This window comes from Cricetulus griseus, chromosome 2, assembly GCF_003668045.3.
Source record: "Cricetulus griseus strain 17A/GY chromosome 2, alternate assembly CriGri-PICRH-1.0, whole genome shotgun sequence".
In the NCBI taxonomy this organism is placed as follows: Eukaryota; Metazoa; Chordata; class Mammalia; order Rodentia; family Cricetidae; genus Cricetulus; species Cricetulus griseus.
The window spans coordinates 433,794,750-433,816,080 of NC_048595.1; the positions used below are offsets into that span (position 1 = coordinate 433,794,750).

The 21,331-nt window shown below is 38.9% G+C and overlaps 1 protein-coding gene across 2 annotated transcripts in view; it reads left to right on the forward strand.

Annotated features, from left to right (window-relative positions):
• Nyap2 (neuronal tyrosine-phosphorylated phosphoinositide-3-kinase adaptor 2) overlaps window positions 1-21,331 on the forward strand; it is a 223,821-nt gene that overhangs the window by 127,336 nt on the left and 75,154 nt on the right. For both annotated transcript variants that reach the window (XM_035441056.1, XM_035441057.1), the window contains exon 3: window positions 12,743-13,828. In XM_035441056.1, coding sequence (XP_035296947.1) covers window positions 12,743-13,828 — 1,086 coding nt within the window. The remainder of the gene's footprint in view (window positions 1-12,742; window positions 13,829-21,331) is intronic.

The window sequence follows — 21,331 nt, forward strand, 5'->3', positions numbered from 1 at the left end:
GATATCTACATGCACAGGATATTAATTTTGGATTATTTCATTTATCGATGGCTGTATGCTGAGCAGACCCAAAATGCCATAGATATGACAATAATTTATTATTTCGCATTATTACAAGACTTGGGTTAGCCTTATAAGAATGGTTCTTCTAATCTCTGTGACACTAGTTAGGGTCTTTCATTTGGTTGTACTTATATGGCACTGGATATGAGTTGGAAGTGTGACGAGTGCTTCAGTCTGAGACCCTGTAAGTCACTTTTATAACATTATATTGCCTAAGGGAAGTTCACGTCCAGCCCTATTTAGGAGAGACAGCTTACACCTATTGATAAATGGACTCTATAATGGGAAGGAAGGAATTAAGGATGGCTATCTTTGAAGACTATTTGCTTTCTAAAATTTGCTTTCTAGATTTAACAGTGCTAGTGGATAAAATATCCTCAAGCCTTTTTTTCTGAAACTTTCATTGTCTTATGACCTTGGCTTGAAATGACTCTCCTCTGATATGGCTTCTCAGGGAGAGCTCCTTGGCTATAGTTATATTGTGAAAATGCTTTAAATACAAAGCCAAATATGGTGGACCCAGTATACTAACATATCAGGAGTGAGAAACCTAATATGTACATTCTTAGACAAAAAATAGAGGAAAAATTAAGTCAAGATAAGGAAAATTCAATGATCTTCAGCATCTCAGAAGAAAATTGTAGTGATTGTCTATACCCTGAAGGTAGAAAATATTTACTGAGTATGATCTAAGTTCTCTATGCTTTTTATTTACTTCCTGATTTCAAAAATTCTTTCTCCAAGTTACTTTCTCTTATCCATAAGAAGTGGCCTGATACCTACAGTGAGTATTTTCTGTTGATTTGCAGTCTTTATACATTTTAGTTCCTAAAATGTTCTTTTATTTAAATTTTGAATTATCTCTAGCAAATCTGGGTTGTAAACCACCTTTATACTTTTAATGAACTTTCACTTAATCAAATTAGCCTTTACTTCATTAAATAAAAAGCAAAGTAACAGATTGAGCTAGTCCCCTCTCTACATGAAGATAATTGTGGGTTACTGTGGTATACTTATAAGGTCTTAAAATCACTGAGTTCATGCTGTAAAATATTTTAGAGGTTTCAACTACAGATTGTACAGCACTAATTTTTACTTTTTAGCCTTTCATGGTCAGATTGTCAGATGGCTCTTAATTTGACTTAGCCTCAACCTACTTTTCTTTTAGAATGTTTAGCTGCCTGGAGGAGGCTTCTCAACAAAGTACAGCACTAGAAACCACTTCCTTTCATCTTTGCCTGAAGATATAGCAGCTCCTGTTTCAGCGTCTTCAACACTCTTTACATTCACCACATGTAGCTAAAACAAACGTATTGATCCTTTTCCATTCTTCTGAATCTCTCCATAGTTTTATTGTGTTTATTTTTATTTCTATATGGTGACAGATAACAATCATCCTAATTTTTCCCCAACCTCCAGCACAGATTTCCCATTTTCCTCTCTTCTGTAGAAGTTCACTCAACACTTTTTTGTCCTTCCAACACAGTGTCCTTCAGTGCTCTGCTGCTTCTTTGTCCCAAAGCTGGTTTAGGTGAGACCAGCATCACTCCTGATGTGTATTTCAATCCTGACCCATTACATAATGAACTGTCTTCAGGCAGGTGTATCCAACCTTTTGGCATTGTCACAAAAAAAGCTTTTGTTATCTACAGATTTTACACTGGAGACCTATATAATTGAGTCAGAATGTTTTGAGTATGTTTATAAATTTCAACTGGACTACATTCATGGCTACCCTCTGATGTCTGCAGTTCAAGGACAGCAGGCTTAACAGGTCTGTTATAATAATATTATTATATTATACTGATAGCAATACAAACATGATCATATTTACTCATGGTTTTGTTAGTGAAATCCACCAGGGTACAATGGGTGCTCATCTTTCCATGACTGAATGTCTTTTGTCCTGCATGGAATAATTCAGAAGTGGAGTGAGATGAGCAGGGTAGCTTTATTGGGCTCATTTGGTTGGATTGTTTTCTTTTCTCTATGGTTAACTTGGGCTTTTTTTCCAATATAGTGATCTCAGAGGCTAGTTGTCATGGTACATAGTGGCTGGATTTCCTGGAAGGTGGGAGAAAATAGTGTTGTTTCACTAATGGGGAAACAACGATATGTGCACATATAACTAAGGAGAACTGTAACTTTAAGGCTATCAGAGATTCTTTTTTTTATTTTTCCAATTTAAATTTAAGATTCTTTAAATATTTCTCACCACGACCTGTAAAAGTTATGTGTGATATGGAAAATATCTATATACCTCAAAATAAGTATGATTTCAAGAAACAACCTTTACCCTCACTATGTGAAATGAACTCACATCTTCAAAACTACTCCAATTTTTTAAACGAAAACTATAGACCTTAAGTTTGTTTTACTACCAGTAGATGGAAGATTGAAGCAAAACTTAGCAATCTTTGCAAAAGTATGTACACACACACACACACACACACACACACACACACACACACACACAATTTTGAGATAAGTGTATGAAGAGAAAAGGGAAGAAAATAGGAATATAAGTAAAAACATTCTTAAAGGGTGGCTAGTTTTGTGGATCAAAAGACAGTCAAAGCTGGGGTAGGATCCTGTCTTTGATGTTAAGTCAAAGTTCCTTCAAGCCTCACTCAGTTTTTTTGTTTTGTTTTGTTTTTGTTTTTGTTTTTGTTTTTTTTTCATTTTCCACCATTTACTGTTGTTATCAAAAATAGTTCAACTCTTCTTGCAAAACAAAAAACAGAATCATACATACTGGACACATACATTACATTTTTCTTCCTTTGGCTTTAGCCCACCCACGCCCCACCAAAAGAGACCAAAATTTTTTTTGTTTTTTTTTTGTTTTGTGTGTGTGTGTGTGTTTTAAAAGCCCAATGACAAGAACAAAATGACTACCTGACCACATTCACAGAAAATGACACCAGGATACACTACAAAACAGGAGGTATCATCTGCTCTGTGTCCAAAGGATTCTTCTCCATGTCTTTATGAGGCGAGTAACCATCATTGAACATGCTGTGTGCCAAATCTCAAACAACTCCAACACATCCGGTCTCACTAGATGGTGAATGCAGTAGAAACTGGAACTTTCCTAGCAGTATTTTTCTTAAAGTAAGCACTGCCAAAGCAGCAACTCTTTGAAATCACAAGCTTCTCTACACCTAGTCAGTCCTTGTTACCTGGGCTGTGCTCTTTTCAAGCAACTGGCTAGACTTCAACAGAATGTTTGTCTTCCCCATAAAGTTAATAGGAAGAAGTACATTAAAACTCAAACACAGTTAGTGCTTTACATGCAAACGAGCATTCTAAAGAAAATCCTCCGAGCTTTACACCCACCTAAATGCACAGGCTTCATCAAAGGCATTTTGTTAAGGCCTTGATAAAGAAGCCTTTCTTATGAACAGCACCCTTTAAAAGCCAAAAGAAAAAAAAAAAAAAAGAAGAGCATATTCAAGGTAAAGCCTGTGGCAAATAAACAGGAATTAAAAATCAAAGAAGTCATCAATGGCAATAAGTATAATGTATAAATCTGGGCATGTCTGGGGAATTATTCCAAAATTATTCTAAATAAAACCCAATTTTTAAATTCTTTCTATATTTTAAAAAAATGTCAAGAACTATACAAATTCAATTATGTTCAGAATAAAACAACTCCTCACTTTATTTACCAAATAGAACATTGCTCAAGTGAAAGGACTTAGGATTTTCTCATAGAAGTGAGTCAGATAACTAGAAAGGGGGCTGAACTCATAAATATTTAAAGCATAAACAGCTTAGTATTTGTGGTCTGACGGAATTTATTTGTTCACTTTTTAAAAGACAGATTTCTTAAAACATTCTAATGAGGGGGAAATTTTCTTTCATAATACTGCTGATTTAAGAACTGCTGCATACACGCCAGTAGCCAATTTTCATGATCAGAAATGGTATTATGTCAGCACAAAGGTTGAGCTGGACACATCAGCTTTTCAACAGGAGAAATATCACTGCGGCATCGGAAGGCAGCACCAAGTCTCCTGATAAAATAATGGCTACCTTTCCACACACACAAAAAAAAGAAAGAAATAGCACAATCTTTAGGGACTGCCTAGATACCACTTCCTTACATTTAATCTTCAACTTTGATTATGCACAAAGCATGACCATAAACAATGAGGTTATTGTTATTTTCCTTGCCAAAGTTCATTTTGTATAAATCGGTTGCATCAGCATTTGTTCTCAAACTATGAGATTCTATAAGAACTAAGTACATATAGTTGTAGGGTTACTCCTCCATTATCTGCAAACCATTTCCCTGACACTAACACATATAACTTAGCAATGAAAACACTTGATACAAGTGATCTATATGCAGGAGCTCCGGCAAGTTAAACCAACAGAACCAGAGCTGCCGTAAAACTGTAGCTATTTCCTACCAGGGGTAGGTTTCAAGACCCACTGATTTAACAGTCGAATCTCATATCTATAGCTTCATCCAAACTTTTATCATCATGTGTACTGGCAGCTAAAAATGTCGTTACTGGGGACCCTGTGACATTAATTACCCTGGTGCTGGTACTTGCGTTACGCACAGCAATGCTAGTCACATTAATGCCCAAAGTGAGCCTGCTCCAAGGCCTTTTCTGGCACCGCAAATGCCTCCAGCTTCTTCTCCCCATTGGCCATATAGGAGTTTTGGCAGCCACGACATATACAGTCTTTAAAAGTCAGAATGCATGGCTAAGCCAAGAGCCAGCTTTGGTTTATTTGGACCCACTGGAACATTAATTTGGGTTTGCCGCTTGTTTTGCCACCTTATCTGGAAATGTAACACGAGTCCTGTAACTTCAGTCTTGCTGTGCCCTGGGCCTTTGTCATACTTTCCTTTTCCTCCTCTAAGTAGACCACGGACCTTGCAACTTCCATCCCTTAACAAACATCTTTTAAAAATTGTTGATAGTATTTTAGAGCTTGTGACTGTGAAAAATAAAAATACCTCTCTAAGCTGTGGAATTGTGAGTTGTGAAGAGAGTTATTGTGAGCACAATTCCCCCCTGTAAGTGGGAAATGTGTCTCTCACCTTCAAAATCAACCTGTTCCAGAATCACACAGCATGGACATTGTTTCCCAGGTTGACTTATTACTTAAATAAATCTGTACAATGCAATTTAGAGCACTTTGGTTCTGCCTGTTGTGTGGATGAATAACATTTTAAACAATCTATTAGAGTGCACCATGGATAAAATAATGAATTATGTAGCTTTCCCCTATGACTCTCATTGTCTCAAAACGTATAGAATATTAAATTGAACTTGGGATATTCTTTTCTGAAACACTGGTGGTAAGCACTCCATATTTGCTTACCAGCCATATAGAGTTTGGAAACTATGGTTGTCTTCACTGGATCCACACAAGACTGGCCTTGATGCCTATGACTCTTGGCAGGTGGAGGAGTTCAGAGGTTCCTACCTTTGCTGTTGAACTAGTGGTTACTCATAGGTTCTTGGAGATAGAGAAACATTGTATTCTGTTGCGGGCCTACTACCAGGCTCTGAAAGATAGCTCTAAAGCATGGCCACACAGAGGGCCATGGATGAATGCAGTGAGTCACAAAATAAAAGAAATAGATGCAAACAGGAGAGATTAGTGAGGAAGAGATAGTAGGGATATGAGAGAGTGGGCTAAGAATGGCTACTATGCATTAAGTAGACCTGTGAGGTTGTCTAAAATAAAAACCACACACACACACACACACACACACACACACACACACACACACACACACACACACACTTTAAATGAATAAATGTCTGGGCTGAATAATCTCTAATTGTCCTTCAAACTCTGGAATCCTGGGACCACAGAGTGTTTCCATGAGGGGCATTGCTAACCTGTATTGTGTACTTTTTTTAATCTCACAGGTTATGCACACTGACAGATACTAGAGCATATTTTTATATTACCCTTTTTAAAAACACACAAAAAAGTGTATTTCTGAAAGATAAGTTGACAGAGGCCATGGTGAATTTCCAAAATTAACTGTGAAAGACGGATCATCTGGGCATGACTGAAAGCCACGCATAACCTTTGTGCTCAGGTATTTCATTTCAAAAATGTCACTTTCAGCTCATTCAATGAGACTGTCATTATACTATTTTAAGCTTTAAAATTTGTGTTCTGAAGCTGAACAAGAATTATTGCTTCTATTTTTGGGCTTATTAGAAATAATTTAAAATTCATTTAACAGTGATAAGATCACCTTTTCTCATGGTTGAATTCAGTCAAATTTTGAAAATTGCAATGCAGTCCATATTGTCTTTTTGTATGTGTGTGACTTTAATTAGCAACAGTTCTACATCTGTATATGTAGCACAAGATTATTTTAAAGGCCTTAGAAAAATTACATTGAGAATTAATTTTCTTTACTTTTTAATTTGCCAGAAATAGATTAAATTAGAATAAACTAGGGGATAATGTTACCTAGAATTTCAGACTTTTCCATATATAGATAAACTTTAAAAATATGATAGTTGAAATATATTATTATTGATCTACCCTATGATATGTGGGCAAATGAAAAGTTAGGTCCCTGGAAAATAAGTGTGCCTCTGATCCATGAGATTTGGGGTGGTGGTGGTTATGAAATAAAGATGCAGTATAAGAATCACCTTCCCTTCAATAGGGAGGGAATGGATTCAATTAGTTGTAATTTATTTAACAATTTACTCTTTAAACAATCCTTATTCTTCCAACTAGAAATTTGTATAATATTAACTAGGAAGATCAGGGGAAAAAAAAACTACTAGAGTTATATGAATCTGCTGGCGCTGGCCACCCTTCACCAATCAGGAGAGGGAAGAGAGAGGCTTAGGGAAGAGAGAGAGGCTTCCCTCCTGATACTTGAAGGTTTTCCCAGGAAAGGCCAGCTGGAGAACTGCTTCATCTGGTGATGTGCTGAGGAGGTACAGGGACTAGGTGGGTTGCAACAAGTGTCAATTATAAACAGCAAGCCTCCAGAAAGGAAGTGAGAGTTTGGCAGTTGATGTGTGGGCATAAATTACAGGCTGGAGAGTAGTATCCCAAGGAACCATGATTACAGTCATGGTAGAAGTGGATATTTGTCCTGAATAGTTCTGTGCGCAACAAAAACATTCTGTCTTGAAGAAAGCGAGATGGTGTTTGGCAGGGCATGGAAAAAATTTAATGTGCTGCATTAAGTTTTAAATAATAGAGGTACTGATATATTGCTGTGAGACCTTGGGTGACTGTCCAGATAGCCTGCTGTTTCTGTCTTCACTTTACCTTTAGGAAGTCACATGCTTGCACTTCCTGCCTACCCCAGTATTGTTATTTTCCCTCTCAGGTCTTTGATGGGGTTGAAGATTAGACAGTCATAGCCATATCCTCTCTTATCTTAGATAGACAAGATTTAGACTTTCCAGATTAGAACTGCTATCAGAGTAATGTCTGTCATGCCTTTACCCTGATACTAGACATGTATATGGACATGTAGCATATATCTATTGCTCAATGTTGACCTCACTGGTAGTAGGTTTTAATTTGTGTATGTTTACCTTTCCTCTTCCTGGAATATACTTGACATTTGTTATCATTGTATATAGTTTTTGCATCAGGCCTAAAACCTTCTTCTTAAGACTAAAAGGGGAATTTTAGCAGTCTTGCCAGTGAACCTGTAATGGTGGCCACACACCTTTGGGTGTGACTTCAGGCAGAAGGAAGTGGAAAGAGGGAAGCTTGAGACATGGCTTTTTGTGTGTGTGGTCTTTCTCTTGGGTCAGGCAATCTGATAGGAAGGGCAGAGAAGTGCTCCAGTGGTTCTTTTTCTGTGTCAGTGTTCCCCTTTATATTTTTCTGTGTAAGTGTTCCCCAATAAACACCCATTTATCATTTATCTTTGGTCTAGTGAAATCATTACACCAATGCCTTCAAAGTACCCATACTATCCTAATACCAGAGGATGGAATTCAAATAGGTACCCATCATTCAACTATAAAGGATATTTACATATTTACGTAGTGATCAATGAATACTTTTTTTTTTTTTTTTGTCTTAGCTACCTCAGGGTGACATAGCAAAATGGTGGCATGGTTTAAATTAAGGAAGTTCCTTTCTCCATAGTCTTTAACATTAGCAGTCTCAGATCAAGACACAGTGTTTTTAGATTCTACTTCACGTTTTCTGCCTGGCTTGTACATGGGTGCCCTCCCTCTGATTTCTGGTATGACAGGTAAAGAGAAGGAATAGAGATGCTTCCAATTACCACAAAGGCCCCTTACTCTCAAGACTTCTTCCAAGATTACAGGTCAACCACAGTTCTCTCTCCAGGTGTCACGATACTGGTGAGGTCTTGAATGGAATGTTTGTGTGTGCTAGAGGACCACAGTTCAATCAATGTTAACTTCCAGTTATGATTATTTGAGAGACACCAGGAGATTCACATATCATATTTGGTTGTCCTTGTACACCGTATCTGTAATTGGTTCAAACTTAAATTGTCTCCATGGTCTAAAGCGCTTGTCCATATTACTTAACATTAGTTGTTCTAGCTTAACGATACGATTTTCTGAAATAGAAAATTACTCCAATCATTCTGTGAGTATAATAGATCTTCATTTAATTTTTGTTCCTTTTTACAAATAAAGCAGCCATTTGCTCACACATTGAGGAAAACACAGGCGTTGATCCCACTTATTCCAAAGGTTACTGATCTGTATTGGAAAGAAGGAGGGAGCTCCGGGTATCTCTGTCCACACAGCTGCTTTGGACGATGTACAAGGCTTGTTTCCCCCTATTATCTGCACAGAATTTAAGAGAGAAGAATGAAAGTCTCATTCTGAATGTGATTGTTTCCATTGGGAAGTTACCCATGTCATAACATCTTCCTAATTCTAGGTTCAGATTAATCACCTGCTAACAGGGTTCCTCACTCTTCTCTCCTCTTAAAGGACCCAACAGCCAAAGGGAAATCTATTCCCAGTATCATTCATTTAGGTGATTCCCTGTGGTTGAAGGTAACAGGAAATAAATTTCAATGAATATTCTGAATAGACTTTCCTATTTTGAAGTTTCCATTCTTTCAAAAGTTCTTCTAGTACTAAGTCAGCCTTATTCATGAATAGCTTTACTTTATTCTAATTTCAATTTTTGTGTGTACATAATATCACTTTATTTATTTCATAAATAAAATTCATGCCAAGTTGGTTGATGGAAGGAAGAGCTAGTGGTTGCTTTGGTTCCTTCTAAGGAGGAATTTATTAACTAGTTTCTTTTCTTTTTCTTGTTTTTTTTTTTTTTTTTTTTTTTTTTTTTTTTTTGGTTTTTCGAGACAGGGTTTCCTGTGTAGCTTTGGAGCCTATCTTAGCACTCACTCTGGAGACCAGGCTGGCCTCAAACTTACAGAGATCTGCCTGCCTCTGGTTCCCGAGTGCTGGGATTAAAGGCATGCACCACCAACGCCCGGCTCCTCATTAGTTTCTTAATTATGTCTATAGACTAAATAATTTCACTAGGTTAGTCCCTTGGGAAATCACAGCTAGTTTTGGTAATAAGGTTTAAAAGAAAAATCTAGATACATTATAAGAATTGTTCAAAAAGGTTTTGGCTGTTATGCATGCAGTCATCATCTTGGACAAGTAGAAGAGAATACTCAAAATTATATGGATCACTCAGCCAAATGAAGTACATAAGATAATACTTGATTGTTTCTATCTCAGAGACACAGAGGATGCACAAACCAACCATATACACAGAACTTAGAAGTGTTCCTATATTTCAGTAGATTTTGGATAGGCTTTTGTCATAAGCTGTGTGATTTGAAAAAAGCAAAGGAGAAATACAATGTTCCTTGGTCTTGACACCCCCTTAGCGTGCAAATCATAGAGTAGTCCAGTTAATTTTGTCCAGGTTTAGTCCCTGTAAACTCGGATGTCACTTTACCTCATGAACTGCTATCCATGTAAGCCCCTAGGTCTGCCACATTGTATCAGGAGAAAATCATTATAAGTATTAATCAACCCAATTATTTAGTAGGGCAATAAGAAGATCCCATAATCTTTTCTCATAACAAACATCAGGTTTTAATCCCAGATATTTTCCACCTGGATTTACCTTATGGTATGGTGTCAGTAAGTTTTTTTTTTTTCCTATCAAAAGGTGTGGAGCAGGGATAGGACTTCCAGCCGACAGGGAGGTGGTTCATTGTTATACACATCTGTCACCAGTTCCCAGTTTCTAGCAGTTACTGAAGCTCATGCATTGTCCCTTACTTATTCTCTTTTAAAACTCTCCAGAGAGCTCAAATGTGAGAGTGGAACATTGCTAATAAATTCACACCAAGATGTCATTTGGCATACCTTCAGACAGCTGCTGAACAAAAGTAGACAAATATTCCCTAAACCATAGCAGGGGATCTAGAGATTAGCTTGTCTAGACTCCTAAGATTTTCATAGCCATTTCTCTGAAGTCTTGGATCCATCTTCATAGGAGCTATTTATTTGTATCAGCACAGAGATTAAATCCGAAAGACTAGGGTGGTTTTTTTTTTTTTTTCCTAAACGAAAGGTTAAGGCACGTGTTACAGCCACGCCAGTAAAATATCTCAATTTCTGTTATTTTTGAGACCATGTGAACATACATCATATGCTCCCCACCAGCAACAATTTCAGTCTCACTTAATCCTTCCAAATTAAATTGATATTTCGTTATCCAAGAAGCTTCACTGTTAAGTTTTCCATTGATAATCCCAAGGCAGGGTAGTAACTACCCCCAGGTATAATGCATTTATCAGTGTTGGATGAGTAGCTAGACAATCATTAGTCTAAAATTGAGAGTCAGCATGATTCTACCACCAGGATCTTCTGTGGGACATGTTTGACTGTGAGTTTGAGGTTTTTTTTTTTTGATGCTTTTTTTTTTCTTTTTTTTTTATTAGAAAGAAAATTATTTTACATGTCAAGCCCAGGTCCCGCTCCCTCCCCTCCTCCCCTGCCCCCCCCCAACTAATGCCCTACCCATACCATATCATTTCTGCTCCCCAGGGAGGGCGAGGCCTTCCATAGGGGGTCTTCAAAGTCTGTCATATTCTTTGAGATGGGGCCTAGGCCAAACCCCTTGTGTCTAGGCTCAGGGAGTATTCCTCCATGTGGCATGGGCTCCTAAAGTCCATTCCTATGGTAGCCATATGATCCACTACAAGAGGCCCCATAGATTTCCAAGGTCTCCTCACTGACACCCACATTTAGGGGGTCTGGATCAGTCCCATGCTGGTTTCCCAGATATCAGTCTGGGGACCATGAGTTTTCCCTTGTTCAGGTCAGCTGTTTCTGTGGGTTTCACCACCCTTTGCTCATCAGTCCTCCTTCTCTGCATCTGGATTTCAGTTCAGTTGAAGGTTAAGGGGAAAGGGACAAGATCTCCTGAGAAAATTGGGAGCATGGCGTGGGGGGGGGAATAGGAGAATGAGAAGGGGAGAAGAGGAGGGGTGAAGACATTATAGGACAGGGAGGTTGAGTTGGGGGAAGAACAGAAGAGAGCAAGATAAGAGATACTATAATAGAGGGAGACATTTTAAGTTTAAAGAGAAATCAGGTACTAGGGAAATGTCTGGAGAGCTACAAAGATGACACCAACTAACAATCTAAGCAATAGAGGAGAGGCTACCTTAAATGCCCTCTCCTGATAAAGAGATTGATGACTAACTTATATGCAATCGTATAGCCTTCATCCAGCAGCTGGTGGAAGTAGAAGCAGACACCCACAGCTAAACCTTCAATTGAACTGAGTTTGAGGGTTTTTCAATATATAATTTATTTATTCTTTTAAATTTCATTTTAAAATCCAACCACAGTTTTCTCTCCCACCCTTCTCCCACCCCCTTACCTCCCCCAACCTAGAACATCCCCAGTTCACTCTTCTCTCTCATGAGTTAAGGAACTCTGAAACAATAGGTTGTGGCAGGGCCAAGCCCCTCTCCCATGCATTAAGGCTGAGCTTGTCATCCTACTACAGGGAAGCTCATATGCCAGGTTTGTATCATGGTCCTACTGCCTGGGAACCCTCTGATAGTTCAAGCTTTGAAATTGTCTCCCACATATGGAGGGCATGGAGTCTCTACCATGGTCAATCTAGAGTTTATGAGTTTCCACGAGCTTAGTTCAGTGCTCTCTGTAGATTTCTCATTCATGATCTTGACCTCCCTTGCTCATATATTCCCTCCTTCCTCTTTTTGACTGGATTCCCAGAGCTAGACATTGTTCTTGGTGGTGGATCTCTGCATCTGGTTCCATCAATTACTGGATAAAGGCTCTATGGTGATAGTTGGGGTATTCACCAATCTGATTACCGGGGAAAGCCAGTTTGGGCATCCTCTCCACTATTGCTAAGAGTCTTATAATGGGTCAGCCTTGTGGTTTCTTATGAATGACCTTAGCATCTAGAGGGGAGGGGTGAGAACATGAAGAAAGAGGGGAGTTAAGGGGGGATGCAGTGGAAGAGCCATAAAAGAGATATCTTAATGGAGAGAGAAACTATGGAATTAGGGATTCTGAGTTTTAATCAAAGACTGAAGCTAGCAACGAAGCTGACTACACCTTGCATCAAAGAATTGCAGAAAATGCAAGCACAGGTCGAATTTGAAAGCTTTCCAGTATATTCCTCAATCCTTTTTTTTCCCTTCTAGTGTCTGCCAAGCCAAGACCCCACAGCGACGAATATTCAAAGAAAATCCCCCCTCCAAAACCAAAACGGAACCCTAACACTCAGCTTAGCACATCATTTGATGAAACCTACATCAAAAAGCACGTGCCAAGGAGGACCTCGCTGCCACGAGATTCATCCCTGTCTCAGGTCTGCAGCCCGGCAGCAGACCCCGAAGAAGAGGAGCCTGTGTACATCGAGATGGTGGGTAACATTCTCAGAGACTTCAGGAAGGAAGATGATGACCAGAGTGAGGCTGTGTATGAGGAGATGAAATACCCCATTTTCGATGACTTAGGGCATGATTCCAAATGTGACTTTGATCATCACAGTTGTTCTTCGCAGTGTGCTACTCCCACGGTGCCTGACCTGGACTTCATCAAGTCTTCAGGACCATGTACTCCTAAGGGTCTGCTTTGTGAGATACCCCCACCCTTCCCCAACTTGCTTTCTCATAGACCACCCCTGCTGGTGTTCCCACCAGCCCCAGTACACTGCTCCCCCAATTCCGATGAGTCTCCGCTGACCCCGCTGGAGGTCACAAAGCTTCCTGTGTTGGAAAATGTGTCTTACATGAAACAGCCACCTGGAGCATGTCCATCCTCCCTGCCGTCTCACACCTCCAGCCATGCTAAAGACCAGACCGGAGCCCTGGGTCCTGTACCTGCAGCGTCTGTGCTCTCCTCATCTCCTCCGCCTCCATCCACATTGTACAGAACACAATCTCCTCATGGCTATCCAAAAAGTCATTCCACCTCACCATCCCCTGTCAGCATGGGGAGGTCCCTGACGCCCTTGAGTCTCAAGAGACCTCCTCCCTATGATGCTGTGCATTCGGGCAGCCTCTCGAGAAGTTCTTCCTCAGTGCCTCACTCGACCCCCAGACCTGTGTCGCAAGATGGGGCCAAGATGATCAATGCCGCAGTGAATACCTACAGTGCTGCACAGAGTGGCTCCAGGTCCCGGACACCCACCAGTCCTCTGGAGGAGCTCACCAGTCTTTTTACCTCAGGACGGAGCCTGTTGAGGAAGTCATCCAGCGGCCGAAGGTCCAAGGAGCCTGCAGAGAGTAAGTTGAGCAACCTGGTTGGTGCAAGCCTCAAAAAGAAAGAGGCCCCTTATGCCCATGCAAAACGCAGGGGACTTTCTTCTGAGTCATTTGGTTCCAATGTCAAAATACAATGATATTTTTCACTTTCAGGCATGTTAAAAGAACTATTGTGTTCTGAGTGGCCACTAATATGACAATCTGCCCATTTATAATACATTCTATCCCCCAAAGGTGTGAGTTTCCTAAGGTTAAAATCGAAATTTTTACAACAGCTCCATAAAGTCTAATGGAGAACACCAGGAGGCTTTTAGGTGAAAGTTTGATTTGGAGGAACCTACATGTGTATGTCCAGAATTGTTAAAGGTAAAAGCTTAACTAAGATTGTTCCAACTCAGCTGTTGGGAATGCCCTGCAGGAAAGACAGCAAACTGGACAAATTTTGGGATTTCTTTCCCTTTCATGTAAGGAATAGTTCTGTCTGCATACTTCATATTATCACAGGCTTCCCTTCACTGTCAATGAGAATAGACTCATCAGTTCCCTACTGCACACCATGGCAGGGTCTAGAGAGATGGCCCAGAGGCTGTGAGAGTAATTACACATTTCTTGACTCATAGCTGCCTCTAATTCCTGCTTGAGGGCCTTTGGCATCTGCTCACTTGTGGACAAACACACATACACACATTCCACCAGCACCACTAGCACTACCAGCATACCACACACACACACACACACACACACACACACACACACACACACACACACACGTTTAAGCACCATAGCAATATCTTATGTTTAGGATACATTTCCCTGGATCCATTGTTGTGTATATTATATGAAATCATAAACGTGTGAAAACTGTTGTCAGTGTTTTAAAGACCATGGAATTTCAGTTTCTTAGTGACTAACTGTTTCATGAGCCCTACATAGCTCATATCACAAGTCTCTAAAATGTCCCATGCAGTTCCAGGTCAATTGTCTCCATGTCCAGATCATTCAGTCACACTAGTTTTTATTTCTTTTATTTTAAACGTGCTTTTGTTATTTAAACTAACTTAACCATTGTATAACTAATGAGCCCACCATGCAATTTGGTTATCTATTTGCATAGTTCTACTGTTTAAATGAGGAAGAAAAGCAGTCCCTATCACTTTTAATGCTGGATAGGACCATGGCATTCTCAAATAATCCATAGTCATTGGTAGTTTTAAGTGAATTTTCCTCTTTTCTTGGAAATATTTATAACCCATTTGTTAATCAAATCATACCCTCCACATATTTTTATGAGCCTAACTGAAAAGTGGTAGTTTTTATTGCCTTCAACATGCTTGAGTTACATCTATACATATATGCATATGTATAAATATTTTTAAGTTATTTCAAGAATTGAATTTAAAAATTAAGGGGATTCTATAGTTCATGCTATATACAGGAAACAAAAACTACATATGTATACAACACCTCAAATCACTCATGCACATACTCAAAATTCTTAGGAGCAATGTGTCTTTAGAGCATTTGTTCAGAATTCACACGGTTTTTGCCTGCAGGGATATTTGACAATGTCAATGCCTAGTAAAACCATTGGTTGTCCCTCTGGAAAACTGTTGTTCTACAACATAAAAGTTAGGATTGCAGAGAATTATTAAAAACTACTCCCCAAAAGGCAGATCCATAACAAATGTTTTTAGAATAAAGGAGACAAATATGAAGAAATGAATTACTTCTAAAATATACAATTCCCCTGTGAAATTCAGGCATTTCACTTAGGACTGGTGAAACTATTGGGCTTTCTCCCTACCTATCAGCTTCTTTGGAGAACTCTTAACACCTCCAGCTGGCAGCTGTGACAATTAGCTAGAAAAACTCTGTGTAAAGGGGACAATTAACTAATGAAGTCATTTCAGGGGAAAAATCCATCTGCTAAGTATCAATCTATGAGATGGATTTCAGAAACACCACTGGCTGACTTTGAAAGGGCTTTGCATGCTTCAAGAACAAACCCCTTGCATGGAAAAGTGACCTGGGTCCCTTGCAGCCTTTGAGAGCTAAGGGCTGGGTTCCTTTCCATCATCTGTTAGCTGTGTCTCAAGCCTTCAGAGAAAGACATGCTGAGTTTCATTAGCCCTGACATTTTATTCTACATAATGGGAGGGAAGTAAAATGCAGTGGAGGAATGAATAATTAAAATTTTAATTGTTGTTGACTGTAGAGGAAAATAGAAAAACATTACTTTATGCTTTAAAAAATCAGAAGTGCTCTTAGAAACATTATGCGATGCATAAGAACCAAAATTGCAATAACTACAAGTTAGCCAGGAATTGTTTCACTATCTTCAGTGATACTTTCTTTCTGTTACCCCAGCCTAACAGGCTTTGTAAGCACCTGTTGATATCATAAACCCAGAATGGGCGACTCAAGTGTCATCAAGTTTTTTTTTTTTTTTTTGAAATAATATTCCAGGATTATTTTACATTTTAAGGATAAAAGTAATATTGGTGTCTGTTTTCCCTCTCCTTTGATTTATTTGAAAGGCAATTTTAAAGCATTTAATCAAAAATGATCTTGCTTTTAATTAAAGAAACAAATGCAAAATAATACTTATACTTTTGAACATTATTTTTAATAATCTAAAAGTCACAATTTAGTTTGCTTTAGGCTGCTGCACTAAAACTCATTGACAAAAGGCAATTTAAGGAGGGGAAAGATTCATTTGGCTACAGTCCATCACTGAAGGATGCCTAGGCAGGACCTGAAGGCAGGAATCTAAAGGCAGGCCTGCATGAATCACAGCATGTCTTCCAACAAGAGAATTCACTTTATAGCCAAGGAGGTCAGCAGGGTCTGTGGAGAAGCACTGTTTGCTGGGCTCACTTTCCAGTTCACTTGCTCACAGGCTCACTCTTAGCTAGCTTTCTTATACAGCCCAGCACCAGTGCCTAAGGAATGGTCCATTCATGGTGATCTGTTCCCTTCTGAATCAATTAACAATCAACAAAGTCTCCCATGGGAGCTAGAGAGAGAGATGGCTCAGTTACACCTCCCCTCTTGTTTTTTGAAGACAGGGTTTCTCTGTATAGTTTTGGAGCCTGTCCTGTAACTCACTCTGTAGATCAGGATGGCCTCGAACTCACAGAGATTCACCTGCCTCTGCCTCCTGAGGACTGGGAATAAAGGGGTATGCTGCCACCGACTGGCCACTTGTTTCTCTTACGAAGTACAAAAGTTTAGTTTCCAGCATTCATATTGCAAACATCCCAAATACTATATCCAGGGGATCTGGGACCCTCTTCTGGCCTCCATGAACACAAGGTATACACACGGCACACAACATACATGCAGGCAAAACACACTCAAAATTATATATATATATATATATATATATATATATATAATATATATATATATATCTTAAAAAAAATTCTCTCAGGGACCTGCTCACAAACTAACCAGACAGAGACAGTCAGGTTTTTCAGTCCTGCATTGTCAACAGATGCATTGACTTCAGAAACCCAGTATTCTTGTATTTGACTGCTGACATCATGGTCAATACTATGCTGACATCATGGTCACCACTGTTTTGTAGCTTGATAGTTGATGACTTTTCTAAGGAAAATTAAGACAAAGATCCCAAAATCCAAGCAATGGCTAGGGAAGTGGCTGACAGGTATGAGAGCTTGTAACACAGGCAAGACAACCTGAATTGAGATCCCAGCACCCATATAAAACACTGGAAATAGGTGCTCATGTGTCTCTAATGCTAATGCTCTGAGCAGGGGCGACAGGAGGCTCTCTAGAGATTATTATTTATCAGCCTACCTCCTGGTTCAGGACACCCAAATCCTCCTCTGTCCTCTGCACACATACATGTATTCATACACCACCCATATGTCATACACATACAAACAATAACAATATGGCTAAAGGCAATGACAGCTCCACAATAGATAATCCAGAAACTGAGTCAGGTAACCACAAGACCTCAGCCCCAGCTTCTTTGTCTTTAGACTTGTGAGTCTGTTCATTCACACACTTGTCGTGTGTGTGTGTGTGTGTGTGTGTGTGTGTGTGTGTGTGTGTGTGTGTGTGTGTGTATACAGTTTGATAAGAAAAGAATGGGTCAGTCTATATTGAGAGTGCTAAGGTTAAGCAAAGAATAACTAAAATTCCTTGGTTTCCAAAATTCATGTGGCTCCATGGTTAATTGGAATGGTGACATTGTCTGTTTACTGCATTCAGTTTATCCTAGAATTGCAGTTCAGAATCACTGAAGAAAACATAATTTCATAAATAATTGCTCACCTTTCTGGGGGTACAGCTGCATCTGTCTTTGATTGATGCAAGTAGACATGTTTATCCCTAGTGTTTATATTCCCTGGCTGCTGAATCTTTAAGTGCAATTTCTTGTCAGCAATTTAAAGCAGCAACTCTCTCCATTAAGAAGAAGCCTGGCTGCTTCAGACTCTAAAATCCAGTCACATTTTCAATTCAGAAATAAACTACTGGTCTGTCTCTCAATTGTAGCTAAGTTACACTGGCAGAATATACTACAACTCATTTCTTTCCCTCCTGACCAGATAGATGGAACAGGAAATTTATTATCTAGGTTTCATTTTCTATCATGGATTTTGAAAGTTCTGACAAATATAATTAATAAATTCCTATGTTTAAGTACAAAGGTTCCTAGTGCCATATAAGCATGCCTGACGCACAGCCTCTACTTAACTAAATGATCTAGGGATATAGAAGAAGACTGGATGTCATAACAAGTAGTTTCCATCTCGGCTCAATCAAAAAAGCATTGAGATTTTGGATAAGGCTTTTATGCCATAGTTTTCCAACTTGTCAAATGAAAATAGTAGGTGGTAAACTCGGATCTCTTCTGCTTCTGTAGATGTCTGGGTGGCCTGGCACTCCCCAAACAAACCTCTGTCTTCTTATCTGAAGTCTTCCCTTGCTGCAGGGCTTCCTATAAATTCCATTAAAGTGTCAATTTCACCCTGGAGACTACCCAGAGTCCTTCAACTTAGAATTTTACATATGATAGTGCCTTTGTCTATTTTCCTTGTATTTTTTGTAATGATTGGTAAGTTATTTGAATGTCTCATATTTAAAAGAAATATTATTAAGACAAAAGGCAGATAGTGCAAGAACTATACCTTACAGTCGTTTTATTTTTTGCAATACATTTATCTGTTGTGCATTTCTCTCTCTCTCTCTCTCTCTCTCTCTCTCTCTCTCTCTCTCTCTCTGTGTGTGTGTGTGTGTACATTGAACTTGAGTGAATATGTATTAAAACTTGAGAAGGCTATTGAACTTGGCAGAAAAAATCATATAAGAAATGTTTGACCATTAAGTTTCAAACAAGCAGGCTTCTATGACCTAGAAAATTTCACATTGAAATCAATATAGTCATTCAACAGAAGAGGTGATGCTGAATGCTGACTCCATCGCTTACACTCTTAAGTAGCATGATTTAAAAGCCATTTCATTCCAGGCATATTTAACTGGAATAAAAAATATAAAGATTATAACCATGAAACATTTAAAAGTAAGCCATTCTGTAGATGTCAAATCATCATCGGCTACTGTGCCAATGAATGAGCTATGGAAATTGATCCCTTTTGGATATCTGGAATTAAGAAGGTGCGTTTATAAAAGAAAGTAAGAGATTAACACTTTAAAGAAGGAACTCCAATCTGCTAAACATTATGCATTATTGAGCACAAATAGAAAGAAGAATGAAAACCTTTTCAAGCAAGTCATTTAATCTCTTTGAAAAGGAGCAATGTGGAAACCCAGGGAACTATTATGATGCCACTAGCTGTCTTGAGTGTTTATGTGTTCTCAGGTAAAACTGAGTTCATTTATAAAATATTTTAAAAGCTTTTCATAGTTTTTTTTTACAAAATCATTTCCTCCAGAAGTTGTAAATGAATAACAACTCCAAGTTTAATAAGGTGTATGTAGCAGTGCATGGCGATTCATGGTTGAAGCAAGCTCATTATTGCAGATTGCTGATGGGAGTTAGGTTAATTAAACATTCCACTCCTAGTAGAAAAGCCAATCAACTGGAGAATGTGGGCCAGTGCTATTCTCAAAGGAAAGGAATGAAAGTCCTAATGAGTACCTGAGAGGAGAGGGGGGAGTGTTGATGACATGGATTTCAAATCCATGCATACTATCTAGCTAGGTATACAACTGACCTAAGAAGAGGGGGCCACTTCAATAGAGACATCGTAGCTTTCCATCTGACCATGGATAACAGAAGAAAAACTTTCCCTACATTTTCTCCTCCAATTTTTGTTGCATTCATTGAGATGACTTTTTTCTGCTTTCTGTATGCATTTTCCTGTTATAAATGTGATTAATATGACTAAATAAGAGGGAATAAGAAAAGGGAATCAAGAGCTCCGGGTAGTTAAGGGCTGGTTGTGGAGGGGGATTCATATTTCTCAGTGGTAGCCTGTTCAAGTTGCTCAAATAAAAATAACCCTCACTCATGCCCAATCAAGTATCATTAAATAAATGCAATAGGATACACCCACACACACCACGATGGTAGGAAGGCATTTGTTAGAAAGGAGGGAATCAGGAGGAGTAAAGATGAGAGGACAAGGTAGTCAATGTGCACAATATATACATATATATGTATGTGGCTATGAAAGAATAAATAAATAATAGTAATTTGAAACAAGTAGAGACCAGATCAGGACATCCTTTTATTGTCTAACACAGACTCCCCCATTGTGCTGCGGATGGATACTCCCATCAGGTCTTTTTGTTCTCATGACACAAATAAAACATCTGAATGGCTGAAAGGATTTAATTGATAGCAGCCCCCAAGAGAATGATCAGAGCTGAGTTGAAGTGTTGCTTTATTCGAGTATCACATTCTGGATGTCAAATTTGCCTTCATACCTGCATACTAATTTTACTGTTTTGACTGATTAGTTATTAGCCACTTACTAGTGATTAACACCAAGAGAGATCTGTCAGAAGATGAAAGCTTGTCAGTGGCACAATGGCCTAAGACATTTCAAACCTAGGAAATTCAAGCAAATCACCCCACACTGTTCCTTTATCGATAATATTACTTTAATGTTGAGGAATTCATTTTGGCCTAGTTTGACTAATAAAAGCAGAAGATCCCATTGATGTTTCATGGGGAAATAAAAATAGAAAAGGCTCACTACATCTAGCAATGGGGCTCCACTCAAGGGCATGTTCTGTATGTGGTGTCTACAGCTCCCCTCTCCCATTCCATCTTAACCTCAGTTTCTTTCTACTTAATCTGAACTCATATAAAGTTTCCTACTTGTTATCTAACTCTGGTCTATTTTCCATCCTGATTCCCATAACCCTTGCACTGGCAAGTTTTTCTGAACTTGACACTAACTAGAGTCACCCAGAAATTGAAAATGTTGAGGAATTGACTCTATCATATTGGCCTGAGAGTATGTCTATGGATATTTTCTTAGTTGTTAATTGATATAGGAGGATCCTGCCCACTGTGGTTGG